Genomic DNA, 23,709 nt, shown 5'->3' on the forward strand with positions numbered 1-23,709 from the left:
TATATGAATTTAAGACTACAAAATAAATAAATCCATATCAGGCATGTAAAATTTCTGGATAAAGCAACTACATACATGCATATATTACATGTACTGTGCATTTTATTCAACAGCAGATGAATACCAATAAACTTCATCTTATGTCATTTGAGGATATTTAAGACACTTTTTAGCTCACCTGAGCCGAAGGCTCAAGTGAGCTTTTCTGATCAAGAGAGGGTGTTGCAGTTCTTTTGTTATTTTCCCTAAATGTGTAGCAGACTAAAAGAAGAATTTTTATGTTGCAGAAACTCATATTAATTGGTTTCAAATACAACAATATATAAAGCACAACGAGAAACAATATTTGGAAGCTGCGTGTTGACTTCCAATTTTCCATTAAATGATGTGAAAATTAGTCTCACGGCAAAATATATAAGAATTTCCATTTTTTGGATAGGGAATCCCCATTGTTCTGAAAAAGTGCCTCCTTGAAACAGAATAATTTTGATATTTACAAAACGAGGTAGGAATTTTCTTCAAAACTGCCATTTCCGATTTTTGTTTCAAAGAGGCACATTTTTGAAAAACGCAAAAACTGAATAAAAATTCTCCTCCAAACGAAATGCAAAATGTGTACATTAAATAACACTTGAAAATTGTCGTGTCCAAAATGGTCTAGAGGATATGCTGGTAAACTTCCGATTAGTACTTTTACCAGAGAATGGGTTCGAATCCTGGAGTGGTTCATTTTTGCATATTTTTTTCTTATTTTTTTCCATATGCAATGGTAGTGCAATGAAATTATATATGTTTTAAAAGAGAAAGGGTGGGGGAGAGCGAGAATGTCAAGAAGTTAATTGAGTAATAACTAAATATTAGAAATGCAGGATTAAATAGTTTTTTCTTGATATGCTGTGACTTAAAACTAATGCTTTATTTAGTTTTGTCTTGGAAAATAAAGTTACTGTATATTTTAAATAATTTATTTATTACATACTGTAGTTATTGCAATTTTGAATAATTCTGGTCTCTTTCTTAGTAGCGAAGATTTGATTTAAAACAAATGAAATGTCTTAGATGTAGCACCAACAGTGTGATTATGGGACACAGTTTTATTTCATGAAAAATATTTTTGCACGATGTCTACAGTATATATCTTTCAAAATGCTGCGTTAGCCATTGTGCTTTTTGTTGTTCCAACTTTTTTTCGTGCAAAATGACGAGTGTTTTGTTGTATCAAGCAGGAAATACCCGCCGTAAACATAGTCCTCTACGTAGCTGTATCTATATTTAGACATAACGAAGGTATTTAAATGTCCTTCTCGGTATATAGGGAATAATCGCGAATTTCTGCAACACCCTCTTTTTCCATTGTCTGTCGTTGTCGTTGTAGTCGTCGTCGTCGTCGTAAACTTTTCACATTTTCATCTTCTTCTCAAGAACCACTGGGCCAGTTCTAACCAAACTTGCCACAAAGTATCCTTAAGTGAAGGGAATTCAAGTTTGTTCAAAGGAAGGGCCACGCCCAATTCCAAGGGGAGATAATCATGAACTAGAGAAAAATTAATGGCATTTAAAAATCTTCTTCTCAAGGACCACTGGGCCAGGAAAGATGAAACTTATGTGAATTCATCCTCAGGTGGTGTAGATTCAAGTTTGTTCAAATCCTGACCCCCGGGGGTAGGGTGGGGCCAAAATGACTGATCAAAGTTTTACCTAGGAGTATATAGGAAAAATCTCTAAAAATCTTCTTCTCAAGAACCACTGGGCCAGGAAAAATGAAACTCATGTGGAACCATCCTCAGGTAGTGTAGATTCAAGTTTTGTTCAAATCATGACCCCCGGGGGTAGGGTGTGGCCAAAATGGCCGATCAAAGTTTTACATAGGAATATATAGGAAAAATCTTTAAAAATCTACTTCTCAAGAACCACTCGGCTAGGAAAGATGAAACTCAAGTGGAATCATCCTCTAGTATTTATATGGAAGTAGTGTAGATTCAAGTTTGTTCAAATCATGAAAAATCCCCCCGGGGGTAAGGTATTGAAGAGGCCAAAATGGAGGATGGAAACAATGGGGAATCAAATTCAAACTTTTACGAAATAATATATATAGGAATATGTTTAAAAAGGAAAAATCTTTTTTTAAAAAATCTCTCTCTCTCCCCCCCCCCTCACCTCAGTAAACTTTCAGAACCACTGGGCCAGGAAAAATGAATGTCTGCTTGTTCTCTCATGTGGAATCACCTAAATCTTTTTTTAGGTAGAAGTTGTAAATTCAAATTTTTTTCCGTCAATATTTGTTTAGAAAAAAGAGATTCTTTCCACCTAGCAAATTTTAGTATATGCTTGTTTTCTATTTTACTTATAAGTCATAATAAGTATCTTTAAATCACTTTTTGTTTAAAACATTCAACACAATAACAGACTGTTCAATTCAGATCAATTACAGACTGTTTACAGATTTTCTAATCAACAGAGAATAGATATAGGATCTCCCATGATTTATATTTGGGTAAGATTTTTGTGTTGTGTATTTTTATCCCGGCCTCGCCTTGGATTCTTTTTATCTCATGTTTAATACTTCACAATCTGTGTTTTACATAGGAATATATAGGAAAAATCTTTAAAAATTTTCATCTTCTTCTCAAGAACCACTGGGCCAGCAAAGATGAAACTCATGTGGAAAAAATCAAGAACCACTCGAAGAAAGATGAAACTCAAGTGGAAACATCCTCATGTAGTCTAGAATCAAGTTTGTTCAAATCATGACCCACAGGTGTAGGGTGGGGCCATAATGGCCAATCAAAGTTTTTCATAGGAATATATAGGAAAAATCTTTAAAAATCTTCTTCTCAAGAACCAATGGGCCAGGAAAGATGAAACTCATGTGGAATCATCCTTAGGTAGTGTAGATTCAAATTTTTCCAAATTATGACCCCTGGGGGTAGGGTGGGGCTAAAATGGCCGATCAAACTTTTACATAGGAATATGTAGGAAAAATCTTTAAAAATCTTCTTCTCAAGAACCACTGGGCCAGGAAAGATGAAACTTATATGGAATCATCCTCAGGTAGTGTAGATTCAAATTTGTTCAAATCATGACCCCCGGGGGTAGGGTGGGGCCAAAATGGCCGATCAAAGTTTTACATAGGAGTGTATAGGAAAAGTCTTCTTCTCAAGAATCATTGAGACAGGAAAGATGAAACTCATGTGGAATCATCCCCAGGTAGTGTAGATTCGACTTTGTTCAAATCATGACCCCGGGGGTAGGGTGGGGCCAAATGGCCGATAAAAATTTACATAGGAATATATAGGGAAACCTTTCAAAATCTTCTTTTCAAGTAGTTAGTGATATTTATAGGGAATCATCCTCAGGTAGTGTAGATTCTAGTTTGTTCAAATGATGACCCACTATAGTGGGTTAAAATTCAAGCCCCCTTCCCCCCCCCCCCCTCTCAGTAAACTTTCAGTTCTGATCTGATATGTGCTTTCTCCTAGATAATTGCTCAGGTGAGCGATGTGGCCCCTGGGCCTCTTGTTTGTATATACACTGTAGGACTCCACTTTATTTTATTTCATTACGCTAACGCAAAACCCATATTGATGTCACAACTGGGGGATACGAAAACGATATCCAATGAGCTATATTCAAGGGATAAAGGGGTAAACATGGGATAAAAAAAAATAAACGCTAAAAATTAAAAATCGTTTTTTTTTTTTAATAAAACAAAACAAGAACATTCTTGATAATATGGACTCTTAAGTACAAAATAATACGAGTTTTTTTTTAATTTCAAACTTTGATTTTATATTAAAAGTTATTAAATAATTTTTAAATTGCATTTTTAACCAAAGAAGTCTAACATTCATGATCATTTCTTTATTTTTCTCTAAAATGAACAATCTAAAGTGCTTTGTTATTTGATTGAAGAATTTATTGTACAATGCTATTGTACAAATGTCATTTTTAATTAACTCAACCAGACTTGTGAACGATAATGTAAGATAAATCAATGTTCTTAACAGAAATATGAAGAGCTGAGAATAAAACTTAGACCAGGGTTGACAGACATAAGGTGTATAATAAAATCTACTTGGGTGTGTATCAAGGAAAATCGATAACCTGAGGGTTGTCGGTACTTTAGGACTCTATAAATATATAGAGAGTGAGACTGTGTCGTGCTGCAGTCAGGGACAGCCCTTTTGATTACCAGGTAAGTGAAAGTATATGTCCAACGATAAGGGCGTGCCGGGGGCAAGATCTTTTGTTCATTTAAATTAATTTGTTGCAGAAGTTACAGTATTAAACGAAATAGGGGGAACTGTTTGCATTTGCTAAATATGCATTTTTAAAAATACTGTGAGTAGTTAGTACAATCAGTAAACTTTGATAGCGTTGACTTTCACCACTATTTTAAAAAAAAATTCCAAACATTGATTTTCATCAATAACAGTAGAATTAGATTCAAATGGAAATAATATACAGCTGTTGACTGGGGTAGAGGAAAACAGTCGATTTGTTGGATCGGAGTGCAAGCGTTGCCCAAGGCCGTAGTCGATCTGTTGGACAGAGTGCAAAATGTTGCCCGCGGCCCACGGCCTTGGTCATTAACAGTTAGCCTTTTTTTACCGGAAGGCAAACTGTTCCCAAGGCCGTAGGCTGCGGGCAAAAGTTTTCACTCCGGTCCAACAGATCGACTGTTTCCAACATCAGTCAACAACAGTTTTATTATACTCCTTTATCGAATGTAAAGATAACTCAGTATAGTGCCAAATGAGGTCAGCGGGCAAGTCTTTTCTAATAGTCAATTTTTAACAGTTCCTGGAGCGACAGTCGGGGAAAACGGGGAATTGTTGGACTTTTTAAAGTAAGAAATTATATTACGAATTGTTTAGTAGTGGTATAACAATTTGAATCATGAAGAGTTGCTTACTTTTTCAGAAATGAATAATGTCTTATCATGATGTGAAGAAAATTTGAGAAACATCAATAATTTTTTTTTATCTCACAATAAAATTAAAAGTATGAAGTATATATGAAAATATTTTTTAATGTCACACCAATCTGCAATGTAATTCTGATTAGAAAACATAATGAAGCGTTGCTTTTTAAATCAGAATATCAAATTGTTCCCTGTGTTTGTGAAATAATATGCATCCATCAGCAAGAGTTACCTTTCAAGTCCATTATCCACTTTCTGAAACTTTCAAGAAAATCTCATTTTCATCCAATTTCTGTAAATTAGATTAGAACAATTAAAAGACATTCTGAGAATTTAATACGTTAAGAAAGATAGTACACTTAAAAATCTCATACAAAAATGTAAAACGTTTCTTAGTACATAATAAAATAAAAATTAAGGAATTGATAGTGGTTTTCTTCGTTCACATATAGAAATGGTTTATAATCTTTTTAGCTTTGACAATTAAAGTGTGATGTTTCCTTTTTCCTGCCATTAAACGCCTCGATAATTTTATTGCTGTAACTTTCACTTCAATGTCCCGGGCGATTGGTAAAGGGCATTTTAACTTACTCGTTATTAGGAAAGCAAAAAGTTTGGACAATATTTTGTATAATTCAATAAAGAAAAATTAGCAAGGGTAATTAGATAAGTTTCGGTGAAATGATAAACATGCCTTTGTCCATTGACCTGGAGCAGCATCGTTACGTCAATTTAACGTCACGTCAGCCGGAGATGTTTTCTCATGTGAAACGATCGGGAAGCGTTTACTCTTCTCTGTTTGTTATCATATATAACATTAAAAATAGCAACCTGTCTCTTCTCTCAAAGGATTCTTTTTAAAAAGAAATATATGTGCTGTTGAGCAACACCAGTGTAAAATTTTCATGATGTCATACCGGGTATATACAGGATGCCCTATCATCATGCAGTGCAGATTTATGTAACGCAGGTCAACGTTATTTATTCCGTAATACTTTATGGTCGTCCAGAGCATTTAATTTCACTCTGGTGGAATTGTTGGTTAGAAAAAAAAATATTCCAATGAAATAACAAACCCTTAGATATTTTTTCACGTTGTTACTGTTTTAGCACGTTGATTTGTCCAGAAAAGAGTTCTACATAGCGCTACACATTTTAGGAATGCCTTGACGTCAAAATCCATTTTGTCGTCGTTATTAGATTTCTTTACTGTGCCTAATCTTTTTACTGATTTCTGTATTTCTGATCAAATATCTAACATTTTTGCACAACATGAAGTCAAAAATGAATTGAAAAATCATACGTGTAAATGCCGGGGTACCACTACCATTGATACATTTAAATACCATTGAAGAGAAGAAATTTAATATTTGTAAAATATTTTTTGCTTTAATGAATTCCTAATGTTTGTCAAACGTATTGGCAAATTTTCACCGAAAGACGTTTATTAGAAAGAAAAATATACACAATGTCTCACGAACAGCCCTCGTAGGTGTACATGTTTATATCTGTATTCAATCAGCAAAGCTTTAAAAACATTTCTAATGACATGTTTCTAACAGAAATTTTCTTTGTCTATTTACGAATTTTTAAGCTTGTAATTCATTTTGTTAAATAAAATAATTTTTATGTAAAATCAAATTAAATAAAAATTACTTATAAAAACAATTTAAAGTAAAAACTCCTTATGTACCCTCTAATCGTAATATATCTATTTATAAATTCATCCTCCATAGTTTATTAATAAGCCTATAATGTTAACGCATTAAGGGGTATAATTAAGTATGTTTCAACTACTATGTGAATTCATTTTTGTTACCACAATTTTAAAATATTAATAACAAAAGATATATTTTATTCTTTTATGGTGAACTTACTTTGAAAAAATAAAATAAAATTTATCTTTATGCTCTTTGCTTTAATTTGTTTATTATGCGTATTTAAGGACGCTCTAAACACTGCACACTAAAGAGCTCTATTTATTGTGTAGTTTTATGCAGTTAGAGTGATCTGCCCGTAGATGTAAGATTAAAGAAATTCTTATGTACCGTTGATTACATAATTTATAATAGATTAAAATATTTTTAGCAATATATAAGACCAAAAGTAAGAAATTTAATTAATTATTTTGATTAATTTTTCTCAATTTAAGTAAACAACAGTGATTTCTGCTCACAAATAGTCAATTGTCTTTGAACATTTCTCCTGCGCAAATAAGGCACGTACCCTGTTCTAAATGAATAAAAAAGTCTCAATATACATATCTTTATATGATTATATTTTTCTCTGAGTCCAAAAAACAGTTTCTGTTACTGTTTAGAGCTTCTTAAGAGAATATTTCACACATACTTAACTTGCCTGTGGAGGGTTTATATTCGGCGCTTCCGTCCATTGGGCGGTAAGGAATCGTGCTATCACCTATAAACCGAGGTCTCTTGTCGCAGCATTGTGCTCTCACAAGTCCAAGGTCAATACAGTCACAATCTACAGCTCTCCACCGGCAAATGGCGGCAGATCAATCCTAGTAACTCGAAGGGACGTTAAACAAATAGACACTCACAACTCCAACACAGAAACGTTACATATTGAAAATTATATAGAATTTAACAATCTTTAATCATCTTTACATTGTGCTACTTTTATCTTCGTAGGGAATGCAACTTTTCTGTATCTTCGACAGCATAGTATATGCAAGATGAAGCGAGTTTATGTTGAACTTCTAGTGTTAATATTCCACTTTATAACTTCTTGTCTCTGTAACTCCGGTGAGCTTGATGTCGATGCTTTGATAATAGAGTATTCCAATGCCTGTGGACACGTGTTTCTCTGCTCAGAGCTGGATGCCTCCTCTTATCCAGCCTATCACCCTCAGATGAACCGCTGTCCCAAATGTTCATGCGATGACGACTGCTTTAGTACGAAAACATGCTGCCCAGATAAATTTTTTAAGTCAAAATTTCAAGTCTTTACCAATTTTTTGATTGGTTCCGCAGACAGAGAAACTTATCAGAAGTATGAAGTTATTGTGAGCTGTCCAGCTGGTACAAATCCGTCCCTTAAGGCAGAATGTGAAACTTCCTTAGCAGGCTATCAGTGGACGAAAACTCCTCCTGTGACGTCATTAGCAACTAATTTTTCTTACTCCAACAAATACTGCGCATCCTGTCATGGTGAGGCATTAAATAACCTTGATTACTGGGATTTAGGCTTTGGACAAGGAGATCTCCCAAACATTGTCTATCTCAGTAGCTCATATAAAGAACTAATTAGGTTTGGTGACATGTTACAAATACCTGTCTTGTTCACACCTTCTCAACGAGCAAATCATTTGGTGAACAAATTACCTACACAGTACCTATTACCTTCGACTTGCCCGACAGATACCGATCATAACATTAAAAAGGCTTGTGAATCATCTTATTTCTTACCTTTCCGTTTTTATCAAAACATTTTTTGCTACATGTGCAACATACCAAAAATTAGCAACGCGGACAATATTATCACAACATGTAACGTCACGGGCCACTGGGACGCAAAAGACCTTTCTTTGAGAAATGCATGTGCTAACAAAGGAACATCAGCCATGACTTTCCCTTACAAGAATGCATACTGTTTTTTCTGCAATACGATCGCAAACCCTCTGGAAAGCTTTTCCCCTCCTCCGCCAGAAGGAAGGAAGGTTATTCATTTTCACGACATTTACTTTGAATATGAAGAGAGACATAGTGTCAATTGGCTAAAAAAGGAAAAACACGAGATAAAAATCAAGAATGTTGTTTTTAAAAATGAAAAAATGAACCTAAACATTTTAAATAAAAAGATTAAAAGCACTGACATCCGAATTCTAGATAAGGGCATGTACAGATGGAAAGAAGATCTTATTGATATAACGAGTCTAGTTCAGAGGAAAGTGGCCATGCATCCAGATCGTGTGTGTGATCTTAGTCTTCTACCTGAGTCCATTAGACAATTTACTCTTCAAAACTGTGATTGTGATTTTGACTGCGTCTTCAGAAATGTATGTTCCTGCTGCGTTGACATTGCTCTTCAAAGCTCTGCAACGTGTTTATCCAACACTATTCACGCCGATCCAAGCTCGAAAACTGAAGAAGTTGAAATCATTGTGATTGATGGTTGTTCAGAAAATGAGGGTTACATGTATTATCATCAGTATCGTAAGTTATGTGAAGAGGACACTGGGGATTTCTCCTCCTATTTTGTACAGGCTGGGTCAGCTACTTACAAAAACGTGTTTTGTTTTTTCTGTAATAAGAAGATATTTCGACTTGGGCAAGAATTGCTTCACAATAAGTTCACACCACTTGATTTAAACATTGTCTGTCCATTTTTTTTCCATTTCTTATACGCTGGCTCTATTAAATCTGTAATCAGCTCAGCAAAGACTAGAGGGTGTTCTGTATATTTTGATACGGATAAGACGACTAAATGCAGGAAAGAAGAGGACGACTACTTTTACGGTGGAGGGTTTGGGATGAGTCTTTACAGCTACTACGATTACTCCCAATCGGGAGAAACAAAGGAAATCGTAAACGTATGCAACAGCTCTGGAAATGTTGTAAATGATATTGACTTAAATGTTCGATGGGCTTGTGAAAACATCAGTGACCAAGCATTCCCTTCTGTATCTGGATTTAAAAACGAATTTTGCTTGCTCTGCAATGTTAATGACTCTGTTCAGACATCAAATGCAAAGTGCGATTCAGGTAGTGTTAATTTTCATCCTGCATACAGTGAAGGATGCTTATCACTTCCAGACGTGCATGCAGTACCAGAAGTGTATCCATACAAGAATTCATTTTGCTTTGCTTGCAATAATGAATTATGCGCTGACAAGAAGTGTTTGCCAAATTCAACGTTTGTAATTGATCCATCTGATTGTTCAGGCCAGACTGGAAATGCGTTGAAGATACGTGGCAGTTTTATATTATCTAAACTGCTTCCCTCCGTAGTCTTCTACGCCTCTCCGCAGTACGTCACAGAGGTGAGTAGTTTTATGTTTCTATTGAACAGAAAAAAATAATCCGACATTTTAGCTCAATCAAATGATTCCGGAACATATTTAGTTTTAAGGGGAAACCTCCTAAATTTTAAAACGGAAGAAATCAGTATTTTTCCTCCAAAGCGACTTCATCTGTAAAAAATGACGAGGAACTGTTTTGCTTTGGATTTAAATAAAAAGCTTGTCAAGGTACAAAAAAAAAAATAGTGGTTTATCAGAGATACAGATAGTATGACGTACACGTCACAACGTAATCTTAATATTAAGCCAATTAAAATTATGCATGAAAGACGTTAATTATTTCACTCGTCTTTTAATATTTTTAAACAAAAATCAAGTACAAGAAATAATAAATTTCATATTTATTCATTCGGTTCTCGTCACAGTCGTTGACATTCACACTCAGTTAATAGCTTGCAATTAATTTGACTCTGTTTCAAATTTGTCCATTCACAATTCTGTTTAACATATTGTACTATAACTCTTTTTAAAGGAATTCTCCCCTTTTAATAGTTGCAAAACTGAGAGTGAGGCTTAAGAGTAGAAAAGAATGGCGAAAATGTCCATGTATACAGTATAATCGGCCATCAATATTCTAATATTCACAAAAAGCTTGTCTATTGAGCTGTTATTAAATATCTCCGCTATTGTGTTTTCTATTCCAGTCTGAAGGATATGGTTGCTTTCCTGGGCGAGTGTTAGTAGCAGATGTGTGCGAGTTGATAATAATAGAAGGGATTGGGTCATATGCAGTTGATATCTCTACAAAAATAACGGTCAACACCTCCATTGCAAATGCAACCATTGTTTTTCAAAAGATAGAAAGAGCATTAAAATTAGAAATAAGAAACCTATTACCTGGCAACCCTGGATTAATAGGATATTTTTCTGTTTTGCCTGACAAGAACCTCGAATTGGAAGCCGGTAGTCCCATACCAAGTGAGCAATTCAATATGGATATTTATTTTGAGGTACCATATTTTTTATATGACAGAGAATTGGTAGAAAAAATGCTTTTAAAACTTCCATACGAGATCAATCAACAGAGCACAATTGAAAATGAAAATGTGGAGTATCATATCAAAGGCTTGGGATTTTCATTTCCAAAACGAAGTCTCGATAATAGTATGTCGGATACAGTTTCTTACAATAGATTTAAAAATCGAATGCAATCTTTGTTTGCGGGACCCCCTTTGACAGTTCTGTTTGTAGGAAACTTACTTTTTTGTGTCCATCGAAAATACAATGTGAGTGTATTTAACTTTGATTATGAAAACTTACGTATAACATCGAATGAAACCTTGCTCGGTTTCGAAATGGGCGATTTCGTCTTAGATTTTGCAGGTTTTGTAGGGGTATGTGACTATGGCTCGCGATATCATAATACCGCTAGTGATAAACTGGTCGCAACCTTTGTGGATATACATTACTTATCTACTGTGTTTCATGGCGTCAGTACGATCAGCACGGCTTCTATTTTCTTGACTTATTGCATTTTTAGTAATTTGCGAACCCCTTCTGGTATCAATGCTATGTTTGTTTCTCTATCCATGTCTTTGTTTCATTTAATGAACTCTATGGTAAAACTCCTCGAGCACGTACAAGAAGCATGCACAGTTCTTGGCCTTATTCTTCATTACCTCTGGTTGTCCGTTTGTTGTTCACTTTCTGTAGCAGCATTTCATCAGTTTTTACTTTTTAAAAATTATGAACCGAAAAATGACTTATCCTCGGACTCAACAGAACGTTCACCAGTCCTTTTCCACGTTATTTTAAATTTTTTGCTTCCTTTGTTAGTTGTTGGTGTCAACAGTGTACTGTTGTATATTTTTTCGACTGATATTCAATATGACTCTGAGAAATGTTTCTTGACTCATGAAATCTCGAATATAGTTACGTTTCTTTCTCCTTTGGCAATTTCTACTCTTCTGACGCTTTTTCTCTACTTTGCTACGTTCAAAATAATAATTTCCTCAAGAGAGAAAATAAATTTAAAAAGAAAGAGAACGGAATTTTTCTTGCTTTTCAGAATAGCCATCATTGCCAGTGTTATCATCTTTCTTCAAATATCTGAATGGTTTATAAACACTTCGACTTACTCCTTCGTTGTTGATTTAATTGTATCGACCCAGGGATGTACCATTTTCCTTGCAGTTTGTTGCTCTTCTCAGATATTTAAGCTTTGGAAAACAAAGGGAGAGAACTTGTCGGACAGCGATTCGACAGGGTCACTGGAAACGGAAAAAGCGACAACCGCTGTAGATGCCGAGTAACGTCGTTCAAGCTATTAGAAGTCTATCAATTATACATACCGAATATAATATAATTACCAAATTTAATATTCGAAAGACTGTTAAGGGGGGGGGGGGGGCGCAGTAGAAGGCAAGGGTCTGGTGGCTGTTCTGAAGCCCCCAGTTGGTCTATGACAAAGTCCTTTTTGGGGGTGCGAGGGCGACGCCCCGGGAAGCTGACAATTTCTCACAAATACGAGATGTTTTTCCTTGATTTTAAGATAATGCATACAAGTTTTATATACAAAATTTTACGGGTGGGGGGGGGGCACGCCCGGCGCGCCGGCCCTGGATCCGCCTTTGTTACAATTAATCCAAGATTTTTAAAATATTCTTAAAAGTTTCTATGGTTTGACTGAGGCAGAGTTTCTGATATTATGTCGAAACCCCCTTCCCTCTACAGTAATGGATATTTTTGTTTAAAGAATGATTATGATATATCAGTAATGTCATTACATCAATAACATATACCATGGAGAAAAAGTTTCTTTTTTAAGCAAATCTATCACCGGCTAATCTAAGTAAGGAGCTCGAGACTTGTGTCACAACTCTATATGGCATCGCATTTCATAAGGATTACACCAGTCATACAGCACTGATTAACTGAAAAATGCATTCAAACTCTCAGTGAAAACGCTGATAACATTTTCTTTGACAAAGGAGATGAAATGATTGCTATCTGTTCGTAATATATCCCAAATTTAGTCAATGATGCCTTTTAAGGAAGGTCTAAACACTGCACACTAAAGAGTTCTAATTGTAGGATAGTTTTATTTGTAAGAGTTATCTGGCCTTAGTAGTGAGATAGAAAAAAATGGTTATTTACATTTTATTACACAATTTGTAATAGACTATATTATGCTAAGCATTATATGAGACCAAGAATAAGTAATTGAATTCATTATTTCCATTAATTTTCCCATTTGACGTCAAAAAACTGTGTTTCTATTCACGTATACTTATACCAGTAGTCCATTGTCTTCGAACATTTTTATGCAGAATTAAGGCAGGTACCCTATTTTAAAAATGAATTAAATAGTCTCAATACACACACGTTTATATCAGTGATATATTTTCTCCAAGTCCCAAAACACATCTGAGTGTTACATGTAGTGTTTAGAGCTTCCTTACCAGTGTATGTCAGGAAAACCTCAAAAGATTTTGAAATGAATTTTGGTGATAGTATTAATGCCAGTCTGATTAAAATCTGATACTTTGATCCGCTCACATAGATTACTACACAAGGTAGCGGTCTATGTGGGCGGATCAAAGGAACTGATTTTAATAAGATTGGTATTGATACTTTTTTCTGTCTTTTTTTTAACGTTGTCATAGGTTTGCTGGATTTTTGCAACACTTTTTGGCAGATATAATATCTTTTTCAACAGAATGTACTAAATTAATTTGGATTTTTTTTTATACCATATACACTCCAATTTTAGAGAGCATTTCTAGAAAAATAATATTTATGATTTTTCTTTACCAATCCTATGAAAAAAAGGTTTTATTTTCTCATGCAGTGTACATTTCCTTTTTCAATCACAAAAATATCGACCGCTTCTGAGGCTGAGAATCTTGGCTAAAGGAAATTAATTGCACAAGATCTTACTTTAGCGTTGTATCTTAGGTACGTTGTGCTAAATTTTTTTCTGTATTCATTCCATACACCACATTATTATGATAATGTTTGTATAGTCTTCGTGTTTTTCCCCTATTTTGACCAATTCCTATGATGCTATATGTTTCTCCTTCGATGTAAGTGAAATATTAGTTGTATTTTGATACATCAAACATTTGATGTAAGCCTTTTAGAATTCGTCCTATTGTAATTCCTTTATTTAAATGCCCTTTGCCAAGGCCTCAATTAAGAATGATTCATTTTGTTTGTGTGTGTTTTTGTATTTGTTGTTTGTAAATCATTGTAATCATTAAAATATTTACAATCTCGTCCAACATGGATTATCAAATGAATTTTACTCTCATATTTTGCGCCCCATACTGAACATAGCGGTAAGAAGGGATAATTTTACCAGATATTTCTCTGTCTGTCCGTCAGTTTATCAGAGAACTGTAACAAAAATAATTTGCTAATGTTTGATAAATAAGTTTATGCTTTTAGAATTTGTCCTCAGTTCTTCTGAAAAAATACCAGTATCTCTGGCCAGTTGACCTAACTTGAAAAAAAAAAACGGAGTTTTATTTAACTAAATGTCATTTCGATTTTAATAGAAATTCAGACTTCCAAGGCTTCAGGTTGAGATTGGCACCGCCCACAATTTTGATGGAATATTACATTATACAATGTGGAGAAAATGAAATATTTTTACTCCGTTTTTATTTGTTATACTTATAATAATGATGTCTGATGATTAGTATATCTGGTATAGAAACTTAATGTTATCCACCAGAAGATAATTTACGTATTGTTGTCATAAAGGAAAAGGAAAAACCATTAACGATGTTATCTGTTCAATTACATGTAGGAGTATATTGTGAACGTATGAATATGCATTGTATTGTATTGTATGATAATTGTATTGTATAATAAATATATATGTTTGAAATGTAAAGTATGATTTGTGAGGATTTTACTTTATGAAAACCCCAATATCTCCTCTTCTTTACCCCCTTTTTCAAAAGTTTTGAAAATTAATATTCAATGACAATTTTAGACTAACTGTGAAGAAAACCTCAAGTGCTGCAGATTTTCACCAACTGACACGAGTCCGGCTTTCTCTAATTTGACTTGTGTCATATTAACAAAGATAGGATGTGTTCAATACTGCCAGCTTACTATGTTACCGACCTTGAAATTAATAGTTGATGTACATGTGGTTGATTTATAATAATTAATATTTGGCTTCATAATTTTATCTTTTTTGAAAAATAACCCTCTTAACAAAAAACAAAAAAAATTTTATGGTGTATATTTCTGTAGTTTTTAAACTTAAATTATTGTACTGTTGATTTGTATGTTAAGGGAATTTAATATATTGCCTGGAGATAACGAACAGTATTCAACCTAAAAAAAATCCATAAAACAATACAAAAATAGGAGCAGAGCAAACAAGGACCTCCAAAACATCAGAGGTGGGATCAAGTGCCATGGAGGAGAGAGCATCCCCTGCCGACCGGTCACAATCCACCCTATGCGATTGTAAATACAGAGTCTGAAGTGAATCACTATCGTTCCTCCTGTTTGCACAAAATAGCTTTCTAAACGTAAGATTTATAAACAGTCTCTGCAGGAAGTCCTCCTTTGCTACACCTCTGGACACATCTTGTTACTTGAATTCGAGGAAACAAGTGTTGTTTACTGATTTTTATTTAAAAATTCAATAAGTGCACGACTATAGTCAAGAATGCAGAATATCACAGAACGAAGGATTTGTTTATCAATACGTTTGCCTTTTATTTTCCACAAAGTCATCGCTTGGAAGTAGTGAGTACGGGGCGTAAGGATTTCTTCTTATACATTTCCAAAACAGTCCACCCACTAGTATCAACAGTATGAGAAAGGACACAATTCTAGGGGGGAAAAGTAAAATTATTATAAATTGCATAGGAATCTTCCGAACAGTTAGTAAATAAGTGCAATTCATAGTTGATTCAATAACATTTTGGAAAGCTTAATTTCATTTTGAAACAATTTAATCACAGAATTTAATATATATTTAATTAAAGTATCCTGTGGTAAATTTCAATAGAAACTAGTTAAAATATATCAGATTAGACTTATAATCCGGATTCCCCAGAAATAAAAAGATATGTACTTACAAGATTCCTGTAAGAAGAAAGGTTATCTGGTGGAGATCCGGTGCCGGTGGTGACGTCACTGTTACGACACTTGGAGTTGGAATTGTGGGTGGATGGGGTTCTTCTGTTCTATTTTTTATCAGATTTAATAAATGACCAAGTCTGGAAAAATTCGGAATTTCCTCTCTCTTTCTAGGGCAACAATACTTACTTCGTAACTGCAACCACTGAAATATTGATGCTGTGCAATTTTAATCGCTGCTTGACAGAAGTGAGCAAATGTGTTAGCAATATTAATTCTGGAACATCTGTTATTCCAAGAAAAATGTTAAGAACATTCTATTTACTTCATATTAAGTCCTATTTCTGGATCTTGCCAACAGGAAGTCTAATATAAATCTTTACTTACAAAGAAGGAGCCCATATCTCCCACGGCCCGGAGAGTGCTCTTGTTCCTCATTACAGTAGAGTGACACAATTGTTCTGTAGAGTGAACAGTATGTATAAATATATTTCTGAATGTATATTTTCATAAGTTTACAGATTTAAAATAAAGAGTGACACAGTTGTAGTTCTGTAGAGTGAACAGTATGTATAAATATATTTCTGAATGTATATTATGGAAAGTGCTGGATGTAATATGTTGTAGTTACGCGAATCGTTACAAACGTTCCACAAAACGCTCTTTTATGCTCCTATTTCCAACAAACTTCATTAAAATAAGGCAGGTTCTTTTACTTATTAAATCTACACTTAATTTTCATAAGAAATTCTTCGAAAAATTCAACTCCAGTAAACTTATTCAATTATTAGCCAATTAGATATCAGCGCGTCACGTGTGTTCGTGCTTGCAGGGAAGTGGACCTTTTAGGGAGTGGTCGAGCGTTTTTGGAACTTGCTAACACTAGCTTAAATACTTTTTTTTCTAAATGTATATTTTATTCAAAGAAACTTATTCGGTCACACAAAGATCTGTTTATCCTATCTATAAATCATATACTTTAATTCCCTAAATTGTGGCCCCACTCTACCCCCGGGGACATGAGTTGAATAACATAAAATTAACACTGCCTCATGATGCTTCCGCAAAGTTTCAGATCCTTAGATCTTTAATGACCCCAAAGTTTTTCTCTCTTCTATATTATCTCCCCTTGGGAGGATGCTGGTTCCTTCGTTTTAACAATTCAATTGTAGATTCCCCTTTACTCAAGTTTGCTTCAATATTTAGTTAAAATTAGTTGAAACGGTTCCTTCGAAGACGTTGAAGATGTGAAAATTTAGAGACGGACGCCTGACGCTGGACAAACTAATTCACCGAGCTTTCGGCATTTTAAGTGAGGTCAAAGGAAATGTCAATGAAAGGTGATGAAAATGTTAATGCAAGTGAATATACAGTAGCTCTCATTAATATTTATATGAAACATATTTATTTACATTTCTATTTTTGAAGGTATGAAGTTTGATAATCTTGAATATCTCGAATTCTTTCTTTGAAATTAAGCTAAACACAAATTTGAAGTCATGGTCAAGAACGTTGATGCTAGTAATCTGAATAACTCTCATCAGTATATTAAGTATAATTGATAAAAAATATCTTGAATAATTCCTTTTAAACAAAGCTACGCAGAAATTTAAGAAAAGTGAAGATGAGGTCAAAGTTTAAAATTGAGCCAAACACTAAATAAATTTAAAACAAGTGAGGTCAAAGTCAAGGGGGTGTCAAATTTATGAAATAAATTTTGGATTAGATCAGGGACCTTTATACTAGTGTAATATATAGGTCCCTGCTGAGAAATAACTATCTTCAGTATTAGTATTACTCCAGCATATGCTCGGGTTCGAATCCAGCTGTGGGACGTGGAGACCGGTCCTTCGGATGAAACCGTGTAAACCGAGGTCTTGTGTCGCAGTAGGTGCTGGCACGAAAAAGATCCCTCCCTGCTCAATGGCTCTGAGTGCCGAGTATAGGACACATTTGCAGCTCTCCGGCAAGTGGTGGCGTCTCCATATGAGTGAAAAAATCTCGAGAGGGACGTTAAACAATACGCTATCAATCAATCAATCCAGCATATGCTAGAGATTCACAGCGAGATACCTTTGACTTGTCGCCGGGGTATATTTATACATTGTAAGGAGCGTACGGACGTAAACCGAGACTCTTACTTGTACATGTAGGTTGATTGATTGTATGTTGTTGAACGTCCCTGTCGAGGATGTTTCACTCATATGGAGACGCTACCACTTGCCGATGGAGAGCTACAAATTTTGTCCTATACTCGGCACTAAGGGCCATTAAGCAGTGAGGTATCTTTTCCGAGCCAGCACCTACTGCGACACGGGACCTCGGTTTATACGGTCTCATCCGAAGGACCGGTCTCCGCGTCCCACAGGGGCATTCGAACCCGCGACGTAAGATCAATTCCTTACTTCACGACCCTAGAGCAGAAGTTCCAACCACTGCGCCACGCGCGCGACAATGTACATGTAGGAGTTTCTTCAATATGTATCGGCATATGAAATTAGATTTTAAAGAACCATCTTGAATATATTCATTACTTTTTTTTTCAAACTGGGCAAGACGCAAACTTTGACAAAAGGACATAAAGATGCAAGACAGACTTGACAAACACTATAAACCCATGCAAGTCATATCCATGGCAGGGCCATACAAAATTAACTCGTTTTTCGCAATCTTATTATTTTTTATATTTTCATTTTAGTTGTTTGTACATGTAATTTATTAGCATTTGATTATAGACTCAACGTTCAATTTAAGATTTCTTGCTTTTTCACACCTGGATTCAGATCTCTCGGGTTAAAACTGTCTCATATTCATATATTGCAACATCCACAATGGCAGCCCCCCCCCCCAAAAAAAAAATTGGGCCCATTTAGTGCCAAGTTAAGAAATACCCTACATGAAATTACTGAATATTAACGTTTACCACGCAGTTTCCTGTTTCTACGAACCTTTTTCCGTCCTGTGACTTGTAGGTGAGTGACAAATTTCCATTATCAAAATGGCCGAAGGAAGCACCATTCTGAATTCCTATGTCCAGAAATTCTGTCTTTAATTTGTTTACTCTGCAGCTCTGTATAAAAACATTTTGGTTCTAATAAGTCGAGAATATGACAATGCATGGTTGGACAAATACATGTATGAAAATAAAAAAAATAAAATGAAATAATTAAAATTGTTAATTAATGTAAAAATTAGAACCAGAAGTCTCTGTCGAGACTGAAGCTCTACTGGTTTGAACTTATAGCAAAGGAAGAGAAAAGTACTTAAGCAGCTGGGATTTGAAACTTTACAACAGCAATAAATAGAATAATGATCGTTGATAAAGTCTCTTTATGTTCTTAGTGTAGTCTACTTGTGTGCCAAGTTATATTGAAATCAGACCGAAACTGTAGGAGGAGTAGCATTTTGAAACAATTTTACAGATATTTCTATTTTTAGTAACCATGGCAACACCGTTCATCGAAATCAAAAACCGATAAATAGATTTATGTATTTTGTGTAGAAATCTACTTGTGTGCCAAGTTATATTGAAATCAGACCAAAACTGTAGGAGGGGTAGCATTTTTTTTACTTGTTTTTCAACAAGCACAAACATTTTACTAGTCAATGCTTTAGAAACATTCCCCACCATCCACCCTCCAAAGTTGCCCTTTAAATACAATTTTCTCTTCCAGCTAATTCTGAGTTGCAAAATTTGCATAATGTAAGTTTCTTACAAAGTTCGATAATCAAATTATCTATTTTTGAACAACGTGACAAAACGATTATGCAAATGTTCAGGCAAAACTAAAGAATGACAGGCTTGTATACTATATAAGACTTGTGTAGTCACTCACTCATTAGCAATGTTAAGTTTGGTCTTGTATGCATTGTGAGTTTATCTCACTTAACAAGTAATGCTACCTGGCTAGGCAGTACAGAAATTAAAGCGCCTTTGATTGTGCTACAAGGCAATTGGGCGCTTTGTCTGACCAGTAGAGCTAAAAACCTGCTCACTTATTCAAACAGGAAAAGTCGTATTTCTTTTAATGTTGAATTTAATAAAGATAGACCATGTATGTTTTAAGTAGACACTACGTTAAGCAGTCACAATGAGATGCATTGCAGTGCAATAATATCTTTATTTTAGAGCATCAATTTGGTTTCCTAAACTTTAAAAAAAAAAATAATAAATTTTACAAAGAGTTTTTTTCAACCTTATCTTTTATATAAGAAAATAGAGTAAAAGAAAATTGGACTTATTAACCTTTGATTGGCATTACAATTTGTACAGTGCAATATAAGTGTAGGTAAATTCCTACATAAGATAGAAGCATTTATATGCGTGCAAATAAAAATTAAATGACTTAATGGTCACAGAGATATTTCTTCAATTTATTTTTCAATCACCCAAACTAGTCGCTCGATGAAAAGTTATTAAAACACAGTTTTGTCGAAAAAGTCCTCCAACATATACACATAAGTGCTGGAGACTGTTAATTGAGATTTGCATGAAAGAGAACAGTCACATATTTTAAAATTACATCAATTCAAATAAAAAGTATTTCATCTAGTTTGTTTAAAAAAGATATTCAAAGCACTTATTTACAAGAAAATTTAAGGAATTATTTTTGCGCATACCCAAACTAGTTGTTCGATAAAAAATTATCAATACTAAGCTTTATCGAAGGAGTTTTTGCCACATACACGTATGTGCTGGAGTGTTAATTGAGATTTGTATGAAAGAGAAATTAAATGACTCAATGGTCACAGAGGAGTTTATTTCTTCAGTTTATTTTCAATTACCCAAACTAGTCGCGAGAGAGAGAGAGAGAGATAAAAAATTATTTATAGAGAGAGAGAGAGAGAGAGAGAGAGAGAGAGAGAGAGAGAGTCCTCCGACATATACACATAAGTGCTGGAAAGTGTTAATTGAGATTTGTATGAAGGAGATCACTCACACATTTTAAAATTACATCAATTCAAATAAAAAGTATTTCATCTTGTTTGTTTAAAAAAGATATTCAAATCACTTATTTAAAAGAAAATTTAAGGAATTATTTTTGTGCATACCCAAACTAGTCGTTCGATAAAAAATTATCAATACTAAGCTTTATAAATTGACTCCACAAACGTATGTTTTGGAGTGTTAATTGAGATTTTTATGAAAGGGAAGAGTCAAATATTAATTAAATGTTAATAAATATTTCATCCAATTTGATTTGTTTAAAAACATATTCAGGGCAATAATTGAATTACGCATACCCAAACTAAGTCGTTTGAAAAAAAAATTATCGTTTTTTTTACAAATTCGATTATTTGTAAAGCCCTCCATCAAACAAGTAGCATAAATAATTCATTTCTTTTCTAGTTTGATTTAATAAAAAAGATATTCAAGGCACTAATTAAATTGAAAATTCTTTTATTGTTTTTCCTCCAAACTTATTAAGGTCAATGCTAAAGAAAAATAAACTTTAAATGTCCTTTAAATATTTTCTGATTTGCATGAATTCTGAAGTTGCAAAATAGTTAAATTTAATTAAATATTTCATTTAGTTGTTTTAATTTCTTTAAAACACTAAATTATTATAATCAATTTCAAAATAAAAATCTTTGATTAAGTTTATTTTGATCTACAACATTAAATAGGCACCACAATGTGTGAACTGCATTGCAGCAGAGTGCAGTATGTGCAGTTTTACTTGTTTTTCAACAAGCACAAACATTTTACTAGTCAATGCTTTCAGAAATATACACCATCCACCCTCCAAAAGTTGCTTCTTAAAAAGTACAATTTTCTCAAAGAGTTGCAAAATTTGCATAATGTAAGTTTCTTACAAAGTTCGATAATCAAATTATGCCCCTTTGAACAACGTAGACAAAAGGATTATGCAAATGTTCAGGCAAAACTAAAGAATGACAGGCTTGTAGTATTCCATAAAAAAAACTCATTAGCAATGTTAAGTTTGGTCTTGCATACTTGTGAGTTTATCTCACTTAACAAGTAATGCTATTTAATTAGGCAGTACAGAAATTAAAGCGCCTTTATAAAAGGCACGGGCGCTTTGTATTTTAGTTCACATGCAAATATAATTAATGTAATATTTAATGTTGATATGTAAAATACGTATGTTTTGTGATACATGACGTATACTGTGAATCATTGCAGTGCAATAATATCTTTAATTTGTTTTTTGAAAAAAGAAAAATAAATTTTACAAAGAGTTTGTTAATCAACCTTATAATTATAAGAAAATAGAGTAAAAGAAAATTGGACTTATTAACCTTTGATTGGCATTACAATTTGTACAGTGCAAAATAAAGGAGAGATTAGAAATTACATACATAGATAAGAAGCATTTATATGCGTGCAAATAAAAATCAAATGACTCAATGGTCACAGAGGAGTTTATTTTTCAATTTATTTTTCAATCACCCAAACTAGCGGGATAGTTTACACTGTTTTATTAAAACACAGTTTTGACGGTGAAAAAAAAACATATACACAAAGGTCACCCTATATTTGAGATTTGTATGAAAAGAACAGTCACATTTTTAAAATTACATCAATTAAAAATAATTGGAAAGTATTCCACGTTTGTTTGGATATTCAAAGCACTTATTTACAAGAAAATTTAAGGAATTATCAAAACAAAATACCCAAAGATGTACAGTGTACTTGATAAAAAAAGGTCTGGCGAGACAAAGCTTTATCGAAGGAGCACATACACAATGCTGGAGTGTTAATTAGTGGTATGAAAGAGAAATTCAAATGACTCAATGGTCACGAGTTTATTTCTTCAGTTTATTTTTCTGGACTAGTCGCTCGATAAAAAATTATTTATACGCAGTTTTGTCAATAGGTTTCCTCCGACATATACACAGAATCAGGAAAGTGTTAATTGAGATTTGTATGAAGGAGATCAGTCACACATTTTAAAGAGTAAAGGGGTTTTCATAATAAAAAGTATTTCATCTTGTTTTTTTATTAACAGATATTCAAAGCACTTATTTAAAAGAAAATTTAAGGAACTTATTTTCTGCATACCCAAACTAGTCGTTCAATAAAAAATTATCAATACTAAGCTTTATCGAAGGAGTCCTTCCAAATCATTGTGCTGCCATTTTCCATACACGTATGTGAGTGTTAATTGAGATTTTTATGAATCAGATCAGAAATTGGATAAAAAAGGTTAATAAATATTTCATCCAATTTGTTTGTTTAAAAACATATTCAGGGTAATAATTGAATTAATCATTACCCAAACTAGTCGTTTGATAAAAAAATTATCAACACATAGCTTTCTCGAAGGAGCCCTCCTTAATAAATAATTCATCTAGTTTGATTTAATAAAAAAGATATTCAAGGCACTAATTAAAAAGAAAATTGAAGGAATATTTTTTTGCGCATACCACAAATTAGTCGTTCAATAAGAAAAATTATCAATAAAGTTTTGTGAAAGTATCCTCGAAAGTATTCCTCTGATTTGCATGAAAGAGAAGTAGTCATAATAATAGTTAAATCTAAATTAAATATTTCATTCAGTCTGTTCTACATTTCTTTTCAAACACTAAAAAAAGAAGGTTGATAATCATATTCTTAATTGTATTTCAACGAATTGATTAAGTTTATTTTGATTGGATAACTTGCTAGGCACCACAATGTGTTGCACTGCATTGCAGCAGAGTGCAGTATGGTGCAGTTTTACTTGTTTTT

At 33.7% G+C, this 23,709-nt stretch overlaps 2 protein-coding genes across 2 annotated transcripts; one reads left to right on the forward strand and one right to left on the reverse strand.

The window, feature by feature from the left end:
• The first annotated feature begins 8,840 nt into the window (after positions 1-8,840).
• Positions 8,841-12,217, forward strand: LOC134259754 (uncharacterized). The gene is made up of 2 exons (XM_062742354.1): positions 8,841-9,926; positions 10,610-12,217. Exons 1-2 carry the CDS (start codon positions 8,841-8,843, stop codon positions 12,215-12,217), a joined length of 2,694 nt encoding a protein of 897 aa, XP_062598338.1.
• Positions 12,218-15,467: 3,250 nt separating this feature from the next.
• Positions 15,468-19,083, reverse strand: LOC134259755 (uncharacterized; the record flags this gene model as incomplete). The annotated part of the gene is made up of 4 exons (XM_062742356.1): positions 15,468-15,763; positions 16,013-16,218; positions 16,401-16,506; positions 18,962-19,083. Coding segments are annotated over 4 exons (567 nt in total), but the record flags the coding sequence as incomplete, so codon positions are not given.
• Between the last annotated feature and the right edge of the window lie 4,626 nt (positions 19,084-23,709).

Source organism: Saccostrea cucullata, unplaced genomic scaffold (genome assembly GCF_032062105.1).
Source record: "Saccostrea cucullata isolate Sc308-1 unplaced genomic scaffold, CSIRO_AGI_Scuc_v1 ctg680, whole genome shotgun sequence".
Classification (NCBI taxonomy): domain Eukaryota; kingdom Metazoa; phylum Mollusca; class Bivalvia; order Ostreida; family Ostreidae; genus Saccostrea; species Saccostrea cuccullata.